This window comes from Scyliorhinus canicula, chromosome 3, assembly GCF_902713615.1.
Source record: "Scyliorhinus canicula chromosome 3, sScyCan1.1, whole genome shotgun sequence".
In the NCBI taxonomy this organism is placed as follows: domain Eukaryota; kingdom Metazoa; phylum Chordata; class Chondrichthyes; order Carcharhiniformes; family Scyliorhinidae; genus Scyliorhinus; species Scyliorhinus canicula.
The window spans coordinates 129,995,071-130,018,168 of NC_052148.1; the positions used below are offsets into that span (position 1 = coordinate 129,995,071).

Consider the following 23,098-nt stretch of genomic DNA (forward strand, 5'->3'; position numbering starts at 1 on the left):
CATAATGTGTAATTTTTAGAATCATAGAATCCCTCCAGTACAGAAGGCCATTCAGCCCATCCAGTCTGCACCGACCCTCCAAAAGAGCACCCTACCCAGGCTCCACCCTATCCTCATGATCCTGTAACCCCACCAAACCTTTGGACACTAAGGAACAATTTAGCATGACCAATCCAACTAACCTGCAAATCTTATATTTTCTACGTATTGGTTTCCTTATTACAAGCAATTAGAGAAGGTTTACTGGACGAACATCAGGAATGGGCGGGTTGTCTTAAGAGGAAAGGTTGGAGAGGTTAGGTTTGTATCCACTGGAGTTTAGAAGAGTACGAGACGACTTGGTCTTGACAGGATGGATGTGGAGAGGATATTTCCTCTGGTCCGTGAGTCGACAACTGGGGGGTCACTGTTTAGAAATAAGGGGTCGCTCATTTAAGACTGAGATGAGGAGAAATTTTGTCTCTCAGAGGATCGTGAATCTCTGGAACTCTCTTCATCAAAAGGCAATGAAAGTCTTTGAATATTTTTAAGGCTGAGGCAGATAGATACTTGATTAACAAGGGGGTGAAAGGTTATTGGGATAGACAGAAATGTGGTGAGGTTGAGGCTAAAATCACTTTACCCTGGAATCAGACAATATATAATTTCAGGAATGGGCAACTCATTGTGCTCTTCCAGTGGGAGCAGCATGATAATTGGGGCCTTACTAGAAAATATACTTAATTAGTGCGCAAGAATTAAGATCAGAATTACACACGTCTTATGAATCCATTTATTGTTGAGCTATGACAAATGATACTATGGTGTTACTTATGTTGATGGTACAGGGTTCATTTTGCAGAGTATGCAGTGCTGCAATCCATTTTCGTTGCAAGAAGTACATTTGAGGGACTTAAAGGAATCAGTGAAACAGTTTCGAAATACTGACATCTTGCTACCATGGCACACTGAGCATGGAACAAATGCAAATCCGCCACAGGCTGAACACTCGTGTGGGTGCTGGACTTTCTAAAAAAAAAGAGAAAAATACATTATTCAGTATTTCCCTTTCTTTGCGTACTTTTCTAAATAATAAAGTGCAGAGACATAACTTCACACAAAGAAGAAACAAATAATATCATTGCCAGGTATATATTCAACTCTGCACAATCTCAATAAAATCATTCAAAGTTATTTGAAACAAGGTTGTTTCATGTGCGGGGTATGTAAATTTGGCCATTATTTGCATAAGCAGTAACTCTTGTATTAGAAATACGCAGGAAGATGGTGAGCTTTGACTCGGTATTATTATGGAAGTGTATTCATAGCAAGGAGATGTGCTAAATTAAGGCCAAAGGTTCATATTACAGCCTTACACCAGTCCCTCTGAAACTTGATATCACTGTGATAGAGCTGCAGGAACAACTCTTTATTAGTCGGGTCCAAGGGGGAATTTTACATTGCTTTGCACAAATGGGCTTGGGAGTGGGCCGAGGGTTTAAGCAATGAAATTGACAGCATGTCAGGAAGTCAATTCCCACCCACTTTCAGCAAATTTAACAGCAGTAGGTTAGACAGCGTCTGAACAACCCCTCAGCAAGGACAGATTATTTCAGTAATTTCAATATATTATTAACTTGAGAGCAACTTTAACATGGGTTTTGGGATTTAAGTATAGGTTTTCCAGGTTTTCTGAAGCTCGCCCCTGAAAGCAAGGCAAAGAACACAGTGGCAACTGAGGGGGCTGAAGAAATGACAGGCAAAAACTCCCATAAATGCCAAAACCTCACAGCTGATTTCTTGCCGAGTTGTGCAAAAGGCTTTTGCTCACAATTCATGCTCTGAGAGTTTAATTACACTGTTTGACAGGTTACTTTTATTATTTTGAAGGTTTGTGTGTCTGGCTGTCATCGTGGCAGCTGTGATCTATCAGATCAGCATGAGTGCTGCTTATGCTGGATTATCTTGAACCTTAGTGGAGGACCAGCAGCAGAAATGGCAGCAGCAGCAGCCTTCCCCTCACTGCTCACCGTTCCATGGGAAGGAGGGACTGAACAAAGAGGCGAAACTCACAGGAGATCAGACACATAACTCAGCGTATCCAGGAGGCTCAGGGTCTCATGCCGGGGTGTGGCTGACATTTACAGCTTACTGGAAGAAGATGCCAAGCGAACCTGGTGGCCAGGTTAACAGGCATATTTTGTGCACGTTGCCACTGGTAATTCTGCAGTAAGAGTGAGCGGGTGCTCAGGTTTGTATCTCTGGTCATGGCTTGGGGATGGGATTGGGCAGTGCAGGGTGTCATGGACTGCGCACACACACACACACACACACACACACAGCAATCCAGGCATCCCTGGATCACTCAGCAGTGTTTGTCAACCACAAGAGCTTTCACTCCATCAATGAGCAACTCGTATGCAACCACAGAAATGTGCAAGAATCCCAAGAAGCTGCCTTGGGTCTTTCATGCTGCGTCAGTCTGTAGAGTAAAGGATTAACATCAGGAACACTGGACACTGATGTAACCATGATGCAATGTCACATGATGAAGAGCACTAAGAACTGGTGGGAAGTAGAAATACAACTTTGCGTAGGGTGCTGCGATGTACAGAGATCTGTAAATAAACAATGCTTTTTAACGAAAAACGCTTGATGAAAGCATTCTTAGAGTAACAGGCAAACTGTAAAGAAACCCCATCTAGACCCCAAACTCAAGGTAAAACATTGTCCAGCCTCCATGCGTTCTTTGCCCTTCAACTGTCTGATTATAGGCGAGAGAAACCCAATTAAAACTTCACTGCTTAAACCCTTGAGGAGCCCAACCAATGAAGCCCAAGAATGTTACAAACAAAGACCCATGAAAACCAGTGTGTCACTGGGCAAGCTTCGACAGATCTGGTCATGCCCTTCAATAGGTACCAGTCATGGTCAACAGAATGATCATTGTGTGCTGCACTCTGCACAACATTGCAACAAAGCTAGGTTTGGGCCTACAGAAGGAGCGAGCACATAGTCTCTACAGAGGGTGAGGAGGAATGCGACATCATCAGTACATCACCAGTGGCCCATATTACTTACTGGCATATGACAAAGATCAGTTGACTACATCAGTGAACCCACTTGGCAAGAGAGTACAAAACCAACTTCACTCCCCACTTTCCCCAACATAAGAAAGTTCTTCAACCAACCAAGCACCCTTTTCACAGCCGGCCATTGCTTGGAGTTGGGTCTTACCTCACCAATCATCACAAGTGAAAAGGCCACATGGTCCCATTGAATCCCTGGAGTGGCGGAGGTGGGGACAGCGGGGGTGGGGTAGGATTGGGGACACAGGAGCGGTGAGCACTGGTTGAACTTCGGTCCCTGAGCCAAGCCCAGCCCCAACGTCCGCCCATTCACCCCCACCTCCCCACTCCCCCTCTGCAGCTAGCGAGACCAGCCCACCCTCACATCCTTCTGACAGAGCACCGAGGCAGGTTGTAACATTGTGCATCGTTGTTTAATGTAAAAACATATATACAGATGCATACCCTCGCCCCTATCACTAAACTGTGCCCTGCTCCGTGCCAACTTAACTGGTGTCTACTTTTCTGGCCTTATGGGCCCAACGCTACACCTAAGTGGATCCACAGATGGTACATCAGGAGTGGAGGCAGCCTGCTGTGATTTCCGCCCTGTGATCTGGGTCCCCTTTAGTGGGCGTCTTCTGCAGCGACCGGGCCTGGATGGGCCCAGCTGCTGCTCGTGTATCCCAGGTGGCCTCGTGCTGACCTGTTCTGCTCACTACCCACCAGATGAGCCAGGGATAGTGGGGGGGGGGGAGTCTGAGGTACTGTGGTGTTCCGGCTCCTCCCCTGTGGGAGTCATCGGTATGGGCTCCATCACCTCCTCCTCCCTCAGGGTGTCTGAAGACCCCCCCAGGGGTGTGAGCGGAGTGAACCCCTGAGGCTCCCCTGCCACTTTGCGCTGCCAGTCCTGGAGGCCCCTCTCAACTCGACCAGGGTCTGCATGCTCACAGCCATGGAGCACAGGGCCTCTGGCCCTGGCGGCCGCCCCTGCTGCCAAGGGTACCATCGGCTGGTGCTGCCCATGCCAGCGGTAACCTTCATGGCCCCCACCCATCATGCCCCCTTTAGGGGCTACTATGGGCACTGCCCTTGGGCGGGTTGCGTGGTGCCTTGCCGGTGGCTGTCAGCTGGTTGGGGAGCGTGGGAGGTATGGCAGACCTCTGTCTGGGACTGCGCCATCTCCGTCTGTGTCTGTGCCATATCGGCCAGCATCTGTGTAATGCCGCTGACGCTCTCAGCCAAGGCCCGCTGTGACTAGGCCATGCTCAGGAGCGCCGCTGCATTGTTCAGGTGGCTCTGGCACATGGCTGCCTTTGAGAGGGTAGCCCTGTCCTGGGCCTCAGCCAGTGCCTGCACAGACTGGCCCAGGCTTTCGACGTACTGATCCATAACCAGAACATTTGCCCCAAGTCCACAGATGCCAGCGTGTGGTGTTAGCCTGGGTGGCACACATGGCCGCCACCACCTTCTGCAGGCGGTTGGACTCTCCACCTGCGCCTGCAGGTGAGGGATGCTCGCCGACAACCCCTCATGTAGTCCCTGGCTCAGTGACTGGATCTCCACTGTAGATGGGATTGCCCGTTTTGGAAGCTCAAAACCCAATTGGGTCTCGAGTGACAGCTTTACCCGAAATACTACTTACGGGTCTCCCACCCATCCTCCTCCTCAAACCCAAAAACAAAGTTCTGTCCGTTGGATTGCTAAACTAACAAGTCTTTTTATTTTTATTTTTCAGTAGTTGGGAAGTTAGTTCAGTGGGAATGGAGGCTAGGGCAGTTGAATGTTCCTCCTGCACAATGTGGGAGGAAAGGGTCACCTCTAGTGTCCCTGCTGACTACATCTGCGGGAAGTGTACCCAACTCCAGCTCCTCGAGAGCCGCGTTAGGGACCTGGAGCTGGAGCTGGATGAATTTTGGATCATTCGGGAGGCGGAGGAGGTTATTGAGAGGAGTTATAGGGAGGTAGTCACACCTCAGCTAAAAGAAGAAGGTAGATGGGTTACCGTCAGGGGAGGGAGAGGGAACCAGCAGGCAGTGCAGGGATCCCCTGTGGTCGTTCCTCTCTATAACAAGTATACCGTTTTGGATACTGTTGCGGGGGATGACTTACCAGGGGTAAGCAATAGGGCACAGGTCTCTGGCACAGAGTCTGTCCCTGTTGCTAAGAAGGGAAGGGAGAAGAGGAACAGAGCACTTGTCATTGGGGACTCCATAGTTAGAGGAACAGACAGGAGGTTCTGTGGGAACGAAAGAGACTCACGGTTGGTGTGTTGCCTCCCAGGTGCCAGGGTTCGTGATGTCTCTGATTGTGTTTTTGGGATCCTTAAGGGGGAGGGGGAGCAGCTCCAAGTCGTGGTCCACATAGGTACCAATGACATAGGTAGGAAGAGAGATGGGGATTTGAGACAGAAATTCAGGGAGCTAGATGGAAGCTGAGAGCTAGAACAAACAGAGTTGTTATCTCTGGGTTGTTACCCGTGCCACGTGCTAGCGAAGTGAGAAATAAGGAGAGAGAGGAGTTGAACACGTGGCTACAGGGATGGTGCAGGAGGGAGGGTTTTGGTTTCCTGGATAATTGGGGCTCATTCTGGGGTAGGTGGGACCTCTACAAACAGGATGGTCTTCACCTGAACCAGAGGGGTACCAATATCCTGGGGGGGAGATTTGCTAGTGCTCTTCGGGGGGGTTTAAACTAATTCAGCAGGAGGATGGGAACCTAAATTGTAGTCCCAGTGTACAGGATGTTGAGAGCAGTGAGGTCAGGGATAGGGTTAAAAATTCGAAAGAGGGCACCGGCAAGCAAGACGCTGGTTTGAAGTGTGTCTACTTCAACGCCAGGAGCATCCGGAATAAGGTGGGTGAGCTTGCAGCATGGGTTGGTACCTGGAATCTCGATGTTGTGGCGATTTCGGAGACATGGGTAGAGCAGGGACAGGAATGGTTGTTGCAGGTTCCAGGATTTAGATGTTTCTGTAAGAACAGAGAAGATGGTAAAAGAGGGGGGGGGGGGGGGGGGGGGGTGGCATTGTTAATCAAGGAAAGTATTACGGCGGTAGAAAGGACGTTTGAGGACTCGTCTACTGAGGTAGTATGGGCCGAGGTTAGGAACAGGAGAGGAGAGGTCACCCTGTTGGGAGTTGTCTATAGACCTCCGAATAGTTCCAGAGATGTAGAGGAAAGGATTGCAAAGATGATTCTTGACAGGAGCGAGAGTAACAGGGTAGTTGTTATGGGGGACTTTAACTTTCCAAATATTGACTGGAAAAACTATAGTTCGAGTACTATAGATGGGTCAGTTTTTGTACAGTGTGTGCAGGAGGGTTTTCTGACACAGTATGTAGACAGGCCAACAAGGGGCGAGGCCACATTGGATTTGGTACTGGGTAATGAACCTGGCCAGGTGTTAGATTTAGATGTAGGTGAGCACTTTGGTGATAGTGATCACAACTCGGTTATGTTTACTTTAGCAATGGGCAGGGATAGGTATATACTGCAAGGCAAGAATTATAGCTGGGGAAAGGCAATTATGATGCTATTCAGCAAGATTTAGGATGTATAGGATGGGGAAGGAAACTGCAGGGGATGGGTACAATCGAAATGTGGAGCTTTTTCAAGGAACAGCTACTGCATGTCCTTGATAAGTATGTACCTGTCAGGCAGGGAGGAAGTTGTCGAGCAAGGGAACCGTGGTTTACTAAGGAAGTTGAAGCACTTGTCAAGAGGAAGAAGAAGGCTTATGTTAGGATGAGACATGAAGGCTCAGTTAGGGCACTTGAGAGTTACAAGTTAGCCAGGAAGGACCTAAAGGGAGAGTTAAGAATAGCGAGGAGAGGACACGAAAAGTCATTGGCGGATAGGATCAAGGAAAACCCTAAGGCTTTCTATAGGTATATCAGGAACAAAAGAATGACTAGAGTAAGATTAGGGCCAATCAAGGATATAGTGGAAAGTTGTGTGTGGAATCAGAGGACATAGGGGAAGCGTTAAATGGATATTTTTCGTCAGTGTTTACACTGGAGAAAGACAATGTTGTCGAGGAGAACACTCAGGTTCAGTCGACCAGGCTAGATGGAATTGAGGTTCAAAAGGAGGAGGTGTTAGCAATTTTGGAAAATGTCAAAATAGATAAGTCCCCTGGGCCAGATGGGATTTATCCTAGGATTCTCTGGGAAGCCAGGGAGGAGATTGCAGAGCCTTTGTCCTTGATCTTTATGTTGTCTTTGTCGACAGGAATAGTGCCGGAAGACTGGAGGATAGCAAATGTTGTCCCCTTGTTCAAGAAGGGGAGTAGAGACAACCCTGGTAATTATAGACCTGTGAGCCTTACTTCGGTTGTGGGTAAAATGTTAGAAAAGGTTATAAGAGATAGGGTTTATAGTCATCTTGAAAAGAACAAGTTGATTAGCGATAGTCAACACGGTTTTGTGAAGGGTAGGTCATGCCTCACAAACCTTATTGAGTTTTTTGAGAAGGTGACCAAACAGGTGGATCAGGGTAAAGCGGTTGATGTGGTGTATATGGATTTCAGTAAGGCGTTTGATAAGGTTCCCCACGGTAGGCTATTGCAGAAAATAAGGAAGTATGGGATTGAAGGTGATTTAGCGGTTTGGATCAGTAATTGGCTAGCTGAAAGAAGACAGAGGGTGGTGGTTGATGGCAAATGTTCATCCTGGAGTTCAGTTACTAGTGGTGTACCGCAAGGATCTGTTTTGGGGTCACTGCTGTTTGTCATTTCTTTAAAAGACCTGGAAGAGGGTGTAGAAGGATGGGTTAGTAAATTTGCAGATGACACGAAGGTCGGTGCAGTTGTGGATAGTGCTGAAGGATGTTATAGAATACAGAGGGACATAGATAAGCTGCAGAACTGGGCTGAGAGGTGACAGATGGAGTTTAATGCGGAAAAGTGTGAGGTGGTTTACTTTGGAAGGAGTAACAGGAAGGCAGAGTACTGGGCTAATGGCAAGATTCTTGGTAGTGTAGATGAACAGAGAGATCTCGGCATCCAGGTACATAAATCCCTGAAAGTTGCCACCCAGGTTAATAGGGCTGTTAAGAAGGCATATGGTGTGCTAGCCTTTATCAGCAGGGGGATTGAGTTTCGGAGCTACAAGGTCATGCTGCAGCTGTACATAACTCTGGTGCGGCCGCACCTGGAGTACTGCGTGCAGTTCTGGTCACCACATTATAGGAAGGATGTGGAAGTTTTGGAAAGGGTTCAGAGGAGATTGACTAGGATGTTGCCTGGTATGGAGGGAAGGTCTTACGAGGAAAGGCTCAGGGACTTGAGGTTGTTTTCGTTAGAGAGGAGAAGGCTGAGAGGTGACTTAATAGAGACATATAAGATAGTCAGAGGGTTAGATAGGGTGGACAGTGAGAGTCTTTTCCTCAGATGGTGATGACCCCAACACGAGGGGACATAGCTTTAAATTGAGGGGTGATAGATATAGGACAGATGTCAGAGGCAGTTTCTTTACTCAGAGAGTAGTAGGGGTGTGGAACGCCCTGCCTGCAACAGTAGTAGACTCGCCAACTTTAAGGGCATTTAAGTGGTCACTGGATAGACATATGGATGAAAATGGAATAGTGTAGGTCAGATAGGCTTCAGATGGTTTCACAGGTCGGCGCAACATCGAGGGCCAAAGGGCCCGTACTGCGCTGTAGTGTTCTATGTTCTATGTTCTATGTAATGGAATGGCCTGCTCGGATGCAGGGATCATTCGGGTGGACATTCGAGAGTGCTACCGTGGGCAAGAGTCAGACATTGTCAGATGATGCAGAGCACCAGAGTTCATTGCAGAGCGGGTTGTCATAATCCTCCAACCCATGGAGCAGACCCACTGTTACTGTCAACCCAGGGCCCCCAGCTCGTAGCGCCGCAGATATGTGTCTCGGTGGGGTTGCATGCAGTGATGGAGGGGGGTGCTTGGTCAGAGAGGTAGGGAGATAGGGGGTGGGGGAGTGGGATGTGCTTTCCATACACTTGGCCAATCCCCCCTCCCCCCCCCAATGGGTGAACCTGGAGGTGATCAGAGCATCCCGTATGCGTTGGTCCTGCACAGACATTATGTGGCCTCCCGTGCCTGCTCGGGCCCCATGTCCTGCCCATCCTCGCCCTCCCCCATATTCTGCTCACCCTCTCGATGCCTGGCGTTCATCTTCCTTCTCCAGCACGTCGCTCCCCTGCTGTGCGGTGTTCTGGAAGACTCAACAGGCAGCAAAGATGCGGGCAACCCTCCCAGCACCATACTGGAGAGCCCCTCCAGAGTGGTCCAAGCATTTGAACTACATCTTCAGGATGCCAAAGCACCACTCGATCACGCCTCAGATTGCTGCATGAGCAGCGTTGTAGTGGGTCTCCGCACAGCCATGAGGGTAGTAAAGAACCCCTGTTGCTCGAGAGCCACCCCTGCTGGCGTGGCACCTTGAAGAAGCCAGGAATCGTCAAGTGTGCCAGGATGAAGGCTTTGTGCACACTGCCGGGGTATCGGACGCAGATGTGCATGATGTGCACCTCATGGTCACACCTCAGCTGCACGTTCATCAAGTGGAACTCCTTTTGGTTTGTGTAGAATGGCCTGTCATCTTCCGGTGCTCGTAGGGGGCACGCATCCCGTCAATCACCCCCTGGACCAAGGGCATCTCGGCAATCACGGTGAATGCAGCTTCCTGGGCATCCTGGTGGGACCGATCCACATTAAAAAGGATGTATTGTGCCAACTGGGCATATAGGGCCTCTGTGATAGCAAGGATGCACCTCTGTGGCCCCAGTTGGCACTGCGGACTCTGCCCCTGCATGACCTCCCCTCCCAATTCCCTGGATCACTGGCCTCGTCAGTGCCCTGCACTGTGGGGGCCTCTGGCCCTGGCACCTGTCCCTGCTGCCAGGGGTACCATCGGCTGGTGCTGCCCATGCCAGCAGTAACCTTCATGGCCCCCATCCAGCATGCCCCCTTTAGGGGCTACTATGGGCACTGCCCTTGGGCGGCCGCGTGGTGCCATGCCAGTGGCTGGAAGCCGGTTGGGCGAGGGTGGTTGGTATGGCAGAGGGTGGAATGGAGAGTGGGTACTGGGGTGAGGGGGTGGTAAGTGGAGGGTGGGGCCCAGGGTACGGGGGTGGAGGATTGGGGTTGGGGTGGTGGAGGTGGTGGCGTGGGGGCACCCATGCAGCCAGTGGCACTCTGCAGAACCAGGGCTATGGAGGGTGGTCAGTGGGGTGCGCAGCAAGATGGGTGCCTTGCAGACCGTGGCAATGGCAGACTGTGCATGGTCACCCAGGCCCCACGGTCATTGCCCCGTCAACTCCCCCCACCGACCCTGGCATGCCCACACACCCTCTTCAAGGCAATGGAGAATTGTGATTTGGCGTAAAACCGGCACCCGTCAATACTTAGGCGTGAAACTGATTCTCCGCCCAATTGCCCTGATTCCCCTCTCATCTAATGGATTCTTCCTGAAGATCCAAAGAAAAGACTTTTCTCTCTCCATAGCCTGATTGAACTGAAAAGAAATCCAATTCAGCCACTGGCTGAAGGCTGGGCCAGTTGTCTAAAAACCTTTTTAAAAATCTCGTGTGGGGATCTCTGTTCTTATCTCAGTAAGGCTGTTGGTCATTCTGGTGGAACCGGAAACAAGTACGAATTAAACAGGTCTGAGGCAGATCCTTTGCATGACTCCTCAGAGGGAATCCTACAGCCTGTGAGTACTGATTGAATGGTTCTGCCAGAGTCCTCCACTAGCAATCCACCCGTGACTTCGATCGCTAAGCATCCTGGGAGGAATGTCTGCTGCAATGACCCTGGCATCGGAAGCACAGACACTCATCTTTCATTTCATATTTTGATTCCTTTTATTTTTACCCCTCCCCCTCTGTGTGTGTGTGTGTGTGTGTCTGTGTGTGTTCGGGCAGAGGGTGGGATGGTGAAGTGAGGGGGGGGGGGTAGTATATTAGCTGGCCTTTATTCTGAGAACTGCTGCTGAGAACTGTGCTCAGATTGTTGAGATGTTTTTGGCAAACATCCTCTGGATGTTGGAATCTGTGAGGACCTTGCCAAAGATTTCTCCAGCAGCAGAGGCCGAATAACCATCGAGATAAGAGGCGGCAGGCAGACTGAAGAAAGTTTGGGGAGGGGGTTGAAGATGAAAATTGGAAGCATTTTAAGCTGAGTCCCCTCTCCCGCATCGCTAGTTACCACCATAACCCCATGTGTTATGCAATTCCCTGCTAGAAATAAGCTAGGGAGAATTTTGCTGTAGATCAGTAGGGTACTGAACTGTAAAAGCTAGGGTTTCATCCATCTTATTTAAGGTGGAAATCATAGAGTGCAACCCATTGATAAAGGCCAGCATGCACTCATTTGATTTTAGTGTTTGATGCTCCATGCAGATAGCTGCACTTTCTTTTGGTCAAGACAACATATGGAGACCTGTATGACCGGACCAATCGTGCCTGAGACAGACTCCTCCAATCTGTATGCAAGCATGCAGAATGCAGCTGGAAAGGCTGCCAGTACATCACACATTCTTTTCAGACACTTCAGAAGTGCTCTGTTGATTGAAGGCCCCTGAAGTTCAGCATCAATGTCCTGCTAAGCAGAGCCTGAAGCATCCTGTGCCCTCCATTTTGGACTCTCCATTGCTGTCTCTGACTCCACCATCTTACTCACTTGTGATGTGTGAGTCACCAGGTGGAACCCAAATATCTTCCTGACAGGTCCACTTGAAGTGTGTGTACCCCGTCTACATGATCATAGTTTACATGAGTCCTGTAACAGTACACCCTCAAAGCGTATGATCGCCTCTGTAGGGACATCATCATCCTGCTCAACTATCTCCCATGGGACGCTTGAAGACCGTGTGAGAGATTAAAGACATAAATTCGAACTGTCAAAGTAGCAATGTTTAAAGTGAACATTATGCACATGATTCCACTTCACTGGCTGCAGATATCACATCAACATGAGTGAGTGTTTTATGCTGTGCGGCTGTGTGATATTTAATTCTGTCACTAGGTCGCTGGGGTGCCCACAACTTATTAACTCTGACTGCCAGTCACACCGAGACTCCACTGATTTCCAGCAACTAGTCCTCTGCATTTGTTAGCTCTGAGGTGATTGGAGGGTTGCTTCTGATTCTCTGCCTCTTCCTGGTATCCTGTGCTACCTTCTCCTGCAAGAAGCAAAAGAAGAAATCCGTAAATAAAGTATTGGAACAGGTTTACCAGATGGATGGACAATATTTGTTGCAGATGACTATGAGGAAGGGGTATGAGGTTGCATTGAAGTAAGGGTGAATATCATTGAAATAAGGGTGGAAATGTACAGGCAGAGAGGGGTGGGTGCAATGCAAGGTAAGTTGGCGTGATGAGAGATGTGCAAGAGTAGGCTGAGTGAGGGGGTTGGCATGAAACAAGCTACAGGATGGAGTTGAACGTGTCACTGAACTTACCTTTCCTGCCCTAATTTGGACATCAAACCATATTCAATGCTGAATCCAGGAGCATGGCACCCCTCCCCTGTTGCTCAAGCCCGGGCCAATCTCCAGCCATTCCTTCTTGCTTTTAGTGGTAGGGTGCTTTCTCCACCTGCTATTAGCAAACTGTATCTCTCTGCAGGCCCTTACACCCCCAGTATCATATCCAAGGAGGCATCACTGAAGTATGGCACGAACCTGGGATGATGGGACTCATCTGTTCTCCGACCATCAGAATCCATCAACTGCCATCCTTTCAGAGTCTCTTTGAGTGCATGCAAGGCACCGTCATGATTCACCCTAATGTGCTGGGATACCTGGAGGTCAGATGCTAATGTAGCAGCTGGGCTTAAAAACCACCAATAGACATATTGCACTTATATGCAATTTTCTTGCTGGCACAGTGGTTAGCACTCCTGCTTCACAGCGTCAGGGACCCAGGTTCAATTCCGGCCTTGGCTGACTGTCTGTGTGGAGGTTGCACATTGTCACTATGTCGCGTGGGATTCGTTTAGGTGTTCCAGTTGCCTCCTATAGTCCAAAGATGTACTGGTTAAGTGAATTGGCTATGCTAAATTGCCCTTTGTGTCCAAAGGTTAGATGGTGTTACAGGGTTACAGAGATAGGGCGGGGGAGGTAGGCTGTTATTTCAGAGGGGCCAAATGGCCTCCTTCTGCACATTAGGTATCCTATGATTCCAACCCACCCCAAACTCTTCAGACATCATCAAATTAAAACTCCCCATCCCAATCTCCAGCCATTTGCAACTAAAGATAATTTGCATAATAATGACAGAGAAGGGAAGGTAATTTGCCCCATCAATCCTATTTATCCAGCACTTGTCTTCAATTTTTACTATTAACATCTCAATGACAACTTCAAATTATATTGTGACTTTAATGTCGTGAACTGTCCCATGATACTTTACAGGAGTCTAGTCAGGCAAAAAATTAAATAGTAAGACAAAGAGGGAGATATTCGGAAAGGTGACCAAACTGTTGTTCAAAAAAGACCTCCGATAAAAAGGAGCATCTTAAAGGAGACCCAAGAGCTTGAGAGATGAAGTGGTTTAGGAAGAAAATGCTAAATATTCAGACTTAAACAACTGCCAATGAAGGGGCAAAGGATGCACAAAAGACCAGAAGTGGAAGAACACGGACTTCTCGAGGGCTTCAGGATGAAAGGAGGTTACGGAGATAGGGACAGGCTACGCCATCTTTATCTAATTCACCAATTCTCTTGAGGAAGAGACGAATCAGAGGGAAAAATTCCAAGATACCATTGTGCAACCTCTCTTTCTCCCCCTCAGATAAAAAAAGTGCAAGATATCAGTCTCATACTACATCAACCGTAATGATTTTCCACGTCTATAATTTTTAACCTTCCAGTAATGTTGAAATCATGTAGTAAGGATACTTGAAGTATTTGTGTCCCTCGACGAACAGCATGAATCTGGGTGTGTGCTTTCCACAGTGTTTTATTTATTAAACTAAAGTAGGACATTGGCAAAGAAAATAAAATCAATGCTTTCCCATTTCCTAGCTTTTAAAGGAAAGAGCATTTTATTGAATTGGCTGCTACTTCTAAATGTATTAAAGGTAAATAGTGTACAAGTCTGAATATCTCACATCCCAGAACTGGTGCTGTTTTTTATTTCTTGGAACTGCTGGTTAGTGGCTGCCTGGCAACAGGTATTCTGTGCAGAATTTCTTATCCTATCATATTGTGGCATTGTGCCTCATGATGTAATGGATGAAGCAATTTAGCCTTAATTCACTGCCAATTTCACTTACCGTGGTTACTTCAGCATTGCATTGCTCCCACAGGAAATCACAAACTATCATTCAGACTATTCGTTCAGACCTAATGTTTTAACATTCTTCTGATTATTCATGTTATTATTTGTAGACTATGAAACAGAATCAAGTTCTTGACTAGATTCCCAGGACTATGAATGAGCAGGAAATATGCTCTCTATGTATGTCAATTTAGGGCATTCGTTGTCAAACATTTTCTGCAAACAGTGGCACATTCACAAAGATCCTTGAGAGTATTGAACAAATCCCAGGGACCTCTGCAAATATTGACATGCGCCCATGAATTGCCTGTCTTTGCCTGCAAAAGACAGTGTGAATTTGCTAAAGAAGAGCAGTGTTATTAGGAGAGATTTTTTTATTCGTCTCAGAGTAGAGCTGCAAACCTTTCTCACATGAATTTTTTTCTCATTGAAGGAGCCGGTGAGCAAATTTTAGAAAGATAGTTTGGGTAACATTAAACATGAATTGAAAGCAAAAAAAAGTCAAAGAAATAAATTGATCAATTAAAAGAATAATTGTGAAAATTGACCATTAAAAAGTGGCAAGCGACGGAGCTAACTAATAAAACAATTTTTGCCCTTTCGCTTAAGAAACAGATCTCGAGAGATAGCGTGGCACAAGTCCTGGCCTTGGGGGAAGGGGTGGGGATGAAGGACGAGCTAAGGAGTTGGGTTTAACTCACATGGATCTTACATTTACCTCTGGTGGCACAGAGTCCGAGCTGGATTCTGTGAAATTCATACGCAAGTGGAGTCGGAGCGGGTTACCTTTCAGCCTGGGTGTTCCCCCTCCCCTAGCCAGTTCTGTGGATAGTACTTTGGGAAGGAAGGAGGAGGGGAGGAACCCCTATGCTCCACTCAGAGGCTGGCTCCTGCACGAGAGGACGCGAGAGAGCAAGAATGCACCGTGGTCGCTCACCGTCACACTTCATAGCTCCTCCAATCACAGATTGTTTCTCTCCCACAAACATGGGTGCCGTTTTGCCGGCGCCCGGAGGTTTCCCGTCGGCATGGAGATGCCTCACAATGGGAAACCCAATGACAGGCCGTCGAAACGGAGAATCCCGCCGGCGGGTCGAGGCAGAAATATGGCGCAGCGGGACAGAGAATCCAGCCCATGGACTGTGATTGGAGCTCTTTGCAGATTTGTCACTTCCATTTACCTGTATTTTGAACAGTGAATCCGCAAACTGGATAGGGCGGCATGGCGGGCCGGATTGTGGCCCCTCGTCTTATGTTGGGCATCCTCAGTATAAAGTAACAGCAAAACAAGCTAATAATACCACAAAAAGTTATGAAACTGCTAAAGTAGTAGAAACCTGATGTTTGTAGGGATCCTCTGAGACCTCTCTCACACTCTGCTTCACTCAAAGTGATCTCAGTCATTTGCTCCCATCCTCTATCGTTTTACTCATTCTTATTCATTCCCTCACCCCTTTTATCAATCCGTCTGGTTTATTCCTTCACTCAGCCGTTGCCTAGATAAAGGCCCAATACCAAGTAAATGCTGACTTATCTAATTTCAGACTCCCTCCACCTAATTCTGCAGAAAAATGTTTCCCTAATGTAACTAAATATCCAATCTTAAAAGCGAGATGTTTGCGATCCAGGCAAGAGGGCAGGAGAAGAGACTGGGAGAGCTGTCGCTTAGAATGGTAGGGAAGAGCTTTCGATATCTGGGAATCCAGGTGGCCCGGGAATGGGAGGTACAATACAAGTTAAACCTATCCTGGTTGGTAGAATAAATGAAAGGGGACTTTAAGAGATGGGACATGCTCCCGCTATCACTGGCGGGGAGGGTACAGGCCGTGAAAATGACGGTCCTCCCCAGATTTCTGTTTGTCTTTCAGAGCCTCCCCATCTTCATCCCGAGGACCTTTTTCAAGCGGGTGAATAAGATTGTTTCGGGCTTTGTGTGGGCGGGTAAAACTCCCCAAGTGAAGAAAGTGTTGCTGGAGCGCAGTCGGGGGGAGGGTGGGTTGGCGCTGCCGAACTTATGCAATTACTACTGGGTGGCTAATATAGCCAGGATTAGGAAGTGGGTAGTGGGGGAGGGGTCAGCATGGGAGCGGATGGAGGCGGCATCATGTAAAGACACCAGTCTGGGAGCATTGGTAACGGCACCTCTGCCATTCTCGCCGGCCCGATACTCCACAGGTCCAGTGTAGTGGCGGCTCTGAGGATCTGGAGGCAGTGGAGGAGATATAAGAGAGTGGAGGGAGCATCGATTTGGACCCCGATTTATAATAACCACATGTTTGTACCGGGTAGGCTAGATGGCAGCTTCCGGAGTTGGCAGAGGGCAGGAATTAGAAGGAAGGAGGATCTATTTATAGATGGGAGCTTTCCCATCTTGAAAGCTTTGGTGGATAAATTTAAATTGCCTGCAGGGAATGGTTTTAGGTATTTGCGGGTGCGCGACTTCCTGAGAAAACAGGTGCCGGCCTTTCCACTGCTGCCGCCACGGGGGATACAGGATAGAGTAGTTTCCAGTACCTGGGTGGGAGAGGTGAAGGTATCGGATATTTACCATGAGCATTCGGAGGCAGAGGAAACTCAGGTGGAGGAGCTTAAGGGAAAGTGGGAGGACGAGCTAGGAGGAGAGATAGAGGCGGGTCTATGGGTGGATGCCCTAAGTAGGGTTAATACTTTCTCATCGTGCACCAGGTTTAGCCTGATACAATTTAAGGTAGTCCACCGGGCACACATGACAGTGGCTAGGATGAGGATGTTTTTCGGGGTAGAGGACAGGTGTGCGAGGTGCGCGGGAAGCCCAGCAAATCATGTCCCAATGTTTTGGGCATGAGAGGGTTTTGGCAGCGCTTTGCTCAGGCAATGTCCACGGTACTAAAAACATGGGTGGTGCCGAGTCTGGAGGTAGCCATATTTTGAGTGTCGGAAGATCCAGGAGTTCAGGGGACGAAAGAGGCCGACATCCTGGCCTTTGCCTCCCTGGTAGCCCGGAGACAGATCTTACTAATGAGGAGGGACTCGAAGCCCCCGAGTGTAGAGACCTGGGTTAGTGACATGGCTGGGTTTCTCAGTCTTGAGAAAATAAAGTTTGCCTTAAGAGGGTCAATGTTAGGGTTCTCTCGGAGGTGGCAGCCGTTCGTCGACTTTCTCGGGAAAATTAAAAATGTCAGCAGAAGCAGAATTCCAAGGGGGGGGGAGGGGGGGAGGATTGTTGTTGCATGGTTGAGGGGTATGAAAATTGGGCTGGGGGGGAAATGTTTATTTTACCATGTTGATGTCATTGTTTTTGTTACTGTTATAAAAAATTTCAAATACCTTAATAACATTTTTTTTTTTTAATCCAACCTTAAAATTGAGCATGCATTTTACACATAATAAAATTACTTTTAGCAAGGAAAGTGTATGACGTTTGGTATAAATAATGCTCTGGTATTTCACAGAAAAATAAATAGCTTTTGCCCAGAGACACAAGCATCAGTTAGGATATGGTACATAACATCAATCACTTGAAGAGGAGATGGCGGTTTGGTTGCAAAGCTTTACAAGACTAATGCCAGGAATGGGCGGATGGCTTACGAAGACAGATTGAAGAGGTTAGGCTTGTATCGACTCGAGTTAAGAAGAGTGAGAGGTAATTTGATCGAAACCTTTAAGATCCTGAGGGGTATTGACAGGGTGGATGTGGAGACAATGGGCTGGATTCTCCCAAAATGGGACTATGTCCCCACGCCGGCGTAAAAACGCTGGAGTTTTACTCTGGAGATTCCTGCAAAAACGATCAGCTAATTCAATGCCCTGTAGGGGGCTAGCAGGGACCCAGAGTAATTCAAGCAGCTTTATTTGTGGATACGGGCTCCCGCACTTCCGGTTTTGAGTCCGCGCATGCGCACGGCGGCGGTCTCCAGTGGCCACGCCAAGCGCCATGGCGGACTCGGACCGCAGAGACATAGACATAGAACAGTACAGCACAGAACAGGCCCTCCGGCCCTCGATGTTGTGCCGAGCAATGATCACCTTACTCAAACCCACGTATCCACCCGATATCCGTAACCAAACAACCCCCCCTTAACCTTACTTTTTAGGACACTACGGGCAATTTAGCATGGCCAATCCACCTAACCCGCACATCTTTGGACTGTGGGAGGAAACCGGAGCACCCGGAGGAAACCCACGCACACATGGGGAGGACGTGCAGACTCCACACAGACAGTGACCCAGCCGGGAATCGAACCTGGGACCCTGGAGCTGTGAAGCATTTATGCTAACCATCATGCTACCGTGCTGCCCATAAAAACTAGACCCCCCCCCCCCCCGATCAGCCGTGCACCCGAGGATCTGACCGTGCGGATATTATCCCTGGCCACCAATAAGGTCCCCCCCCCCCCCGCTCAGGTGTCCGATCCCCCCACCTCCCAACCGGGCAATCACGGACTGAGCCCTTAGCCATCATGCGAGCATTCTGACCGGCGATAGCAGATTAGTTCCATGCCGTCGGGAACTCGGCCTGTCGGGAGTGGAGGATCGCTGGGCTGGCCTCTGTCAATGGGCCCCCAGCCGCACGGCGTACTCCGCGATCATGCCGATTCTCGGATCCCGGAGAATTGCCGGACTGGCGCCAGGCCCGATTTCGGCCTGAAATTGGATTCTCCAGCACCGCGTCGAACGCGATTTCGGCGAGGGGCTGCAGAGAATCCATCCCAATGGTTTCCCTTCTGAGAGAATCTAGAACTAGGGGTAACTGGGCGGCACACTGGTTCAGTAGTTAGCACTGTTATCACACAGCGCGAGGGACCCACTTTGTTCCGGCCTTGGGTGACTGTCTGTGTGGAGTTTGCACATTCTCTGCGTGAGTTTCCTCCGGGTGCTCCGGTTTCCTCCCACAGTCCAAAGATGTGCAGCTTAGGTAGATTGTCTGTGCTAAAATTGGCCCGACTGTCCAAAGATGTGTAGGTTAGGTGGGTTACAGGTTTGGGGGGATGGGGTGGGGGATTGGGTTTAGGTAGGGTGCTCTTTCAGAGGGTCAGTGCAATCTCAATGGGCCAAATGGCCTTGTCAGCACTGTAGGGATTCTATGGACTATTTAAAAACAAGAGGTCACTCATTTCAGACAGAGATGAGGAGACTTTCTCTCAGAAGGTTGCGAGTTTTTGGAACTCCGCCCTCAAAAGGTGGTGGAAGCAGAGTATTTGAATATTTTTAAGGCAGAGCCAAATAGATTCTTGATAAACAAGGGGTTTGAAATGTTATCAGGGGTAGGCAGGAACATGCGGTTGAAGTTACAATTATATCAGCCTTGACAATATTGAATGGTGGAGCAAGCTCGAGGGGCTGAGCGGCTATTCCTGCTGCTCATTAGATTTGCAATCCAGAGTCCAGGGTAATTCTCAAATCCAATCAAAGCAGAATATGAATTCAGATCATAAAATCTGGACCATGAAATTATAATTTTTATTTTGTTTTGACCAAGGTCATTAACATCCTTTAAGAAAGGAAATCTGCCATCCTTACCTGACCAGGCTGACCAAAGGCCCCAGAGACATAACAATGTGATTGATTCTTAACTATCCTCTGAAATGCTGCAACAAACAATTCAGCTCAAGGACAATTAGGGTTGGGCAACATATTGTGACGATTAGAAGATGTTAGGAAAATTGGATTGTAAATGTAGTGGGCAATTTAAGGATTAAAAGCCTGGGGTTAGAATGTGTTTTAAAAATAAATTTAGAGTACGCAATTCCTTTTTTTATCAATTAAAGGACAATTTAGCACGGCCAATCCACCTAACCTACACATCTTTTTGGGTTATGTGGGTGAGACCCACGCATACACAGGGAGAATGTGCAAACTCCACACAGACAGTGACCCAGGGAGCCCCCCCCCCCCCCCCCCTGGCCGTCCCACCGGCTGCCACCCACCAGAGGCCCACCTAGGGAAACAATTACAGTAGCCCCTACGGGGACTGCAGTGCATATCCCTGGCAGGGGCAGTACCAGCCGACGGTACCCTTGGCATTAGGGATGGGCAACAGAGTCAGATGCCTCCACGGTGCCAGCCACCAATGGGGCCAGGAATGCGGGGATGGGCTGGGGGGAGAGTCATGCAGGGGCAGAGCCCGCCCTGCCAACCGGGGCCACCATGTAGCTGTTGGACCTGGTTGGGTCCATGCAATCGTGTCGGTCTTTCACCCCCTGCAGACAATGGATTTTGAAAGATAACCGCCAATAGTGGCCTTCCTGCTAGTTGCAGCAGTCCTGTGGAATGCCCTGTGGCTATACGAGCAGGCGCCGCTCAAGGAGGAGGAAGCTACAGCAGCAGAGCGTGCAGCAGAGGGACAGGTGGCAGCCGCCCAGGATGGAGAGTGAGCCGCCCAACAGGCCAAGGAGGAGGAGGTACCAAGTAGGTGCCGCATGAGGCCTCGTGTGTACCGGCAACGCCTGTCATTTGACAACCTGCCAGACCGGGCATTCCATCGAAGACTCTGGCTGAGCAGGGAGACAGTGTGACATATCTGCCAGATGGTGGCACACCTGGCACCATGGGGTAAGGGGGAGGACACCCACTCCCGGTGCTCGTCAAGTTGACTGTCGCCCTGGACATTTAGGCCACGTGGTACCTCCAGGCGCCAAGTGGGGACTTGTCGGGGATCTCACAGACCTCGGTGCACAGGCACACCCACTCTCATTGAGGCCCTATATGCCCAGGCGGCTCAATAGATTCACTTTAATGTGGACTGAGTTCACCATACTGTCTGGGCAGCCAGGTTCACCAGCATTGCCGGGATGCCCCGGGTCCAGGGGGTGATTGACAGGATGCATGTTGCCCTACGAACACCTGCAGATGACACGCCGGTCCAGACACAAACAAATTCCACTTGATGAACGTGCAGCTGATCTGTGACCATCAGCTGTGCATCATACATGTCTGTGCCCGATACCCGGGCAGTGTGCACGATGCCTTCATCCTGCCCACTTGATAATTCCTGACATGTTCGAGACGCCCACCTGGCTGGGGGGGTTGGCTCCTGGGTGACAGGGGTTATCCACTGTGGTCGTGGCTGATGACACCTATCCGGAGACCACAGACCCAGTACAACGACACCTATGCAGTGACCAGTAGCATGACGGAGCGATGCTTCGGCATCCTGAAGATGCAGTTCAGGTGCCTGGAATCCTCAGGAGGGGCCCTCCAGTATGACGCTGGAAGGGTCGCCTGCATCGTGCACACTGCCCGGGTATTGGGCACAGACATGCATCGTGGTGCCCTGCTGCGGCTTCCACAACAGTGAGTAGTCGAGGGGCGATGTGCTGGTGGAGGAGAAGGATCACCAGGCCTCGTTCGATGAGGAGAACGCAGAGGTGGGTGATGATGGGAGGGAAGGGGGGCCCAGGCAGGCACGGGATGCTGCACTACGTGTGCACCAGTGCCAAAGCGCACAGGATGCTCTGATCGCCTCCAGGTTCACCGACTGGGGGGGTCGGGTGGTGGGTGGTGAGGAAAGAGAGGGGAGGGGCAGTGGCTAGCAGCATGGTTACCACATCCCGCCCCCACGGGCGGTCACTCCTCCCCCCCTCCCCCCCCCCCCCCCCCCACCTGTTGCACTACCCATTGGGGGTGCTGGGTTGGCAGTAACGGCGGGTCTGATCCATGGGATGGGGAATGAGGACAACACGCTCTGTGATGAGCTCTGGTACTCCATATCATTTGGCATTGCCTGTCTCCTGCCCACGGTAGCACTTTTCACCGTCCACCTGGGTGATCCCTGCATGGGAGCTTGCCATTCCATCACACGGTTCCATCGAATCACTGGGGTGACGGTGGTAGGGACGGTTGGGAGTGGAGGGGGGGGAGAGCAGGTGTGGAGCCCAGGCCACCCAATGCCCACCCATTCCTTTTCAGCCTCCGCCAGCCCAGACCAGCACACCCCTCACACCCATCAGACAGAGCACAGAACCAGGCTGTACCAGTGGTAACAGGTGTTCAATGTGAACGATTTATACAGATTAGCCCCCATAACTAAACTGTGCCCAGCAGCTATGCCAACTCAACTGGTGTCTAACTTTCTGGCCTTACGGTCCCTACCATTACACCCATTCTTCCCGCTGCCCAGTTGACGCACAAGGGATGGGGGAGGGGGTGGGGGGAGTCCGAGGTGCCGTGGTGTTCCGGCATCTCCTCTGCGGGAGTCACCGGTACGGGCCCCATTACCTCCTCCTCCCTCGGGGTGCCCAATGGCCCCCGGGCTATTCCATGGGATGGGGGTGCAGGTGGAGCCATCCCTTGAGGCTCCCCCGCCACCTAGCACTGCCAGTCCTGGAGGCTCACTCTGGTCTCGACCAGGGTCTGCATGCTCGTGGACAAGGAGTGGATAATTTCCATCTGGGACTGTGCCACATCATGCTGTGACTGTGCCACCACCTTCTGGGTCTCTGACACATCAGCCAGTGACTGTGCCATCTCCCTCTAGGAGTGGGCCACCTCCATCTGTCTGCGGCATGTTGGCCAGCACCTGGGCAAAGCCGCCGGCCTCCCAGACATGGCCTGCTGTGACTGGGCCACGCTCAGCGGCACCGCTGCGATGTCCAGGTGGCTCTGGGAAATGGCTGCCTGTGCGGCAGCAACCTTGTCCTGGGCCTCGGCCAGCGCCTGCACAGAATGCCCCAGGCCTTGGACATGCTGATCCATAGCAACGACAGTCGCCCCCAATGCCTCCAACACGTACGCCACCCTTGCGGTGTTGGCCAAGGTGACACACATTGTTAGCACCACCTCCTGCTCCTGAATGCAGTTGCACC

At 49.9% G+C, this 23,098-nt stretch overlaps 1 protein-coding gene across 1 annotated transcript in view; it reads right to left on the reverse strand.

The window, feature by feature from the left end:
* Positions 1 to 570: 570 nt before the first annotated feature.
* The window catches only part of grxcr1a (glutaredoxin and cysteine rich domain containing 1 a), a 154,523-nt gene continuing 131,995 nt past the window's right edge, over positions 571 to 23,098 (reverse strand). The window contains exon 4 of the mRNA XM_038793036.1: positions 571 to 1,008. Within this exon, the coding sequence (XP_038648964.1) occupies positions 811 to 1,008 (198 nt within the window). The 3' untranslated portion in view covers positions 571 to 810. The remainder of the gene's footprint in view (positions 1,009 to 23,098) is intronic.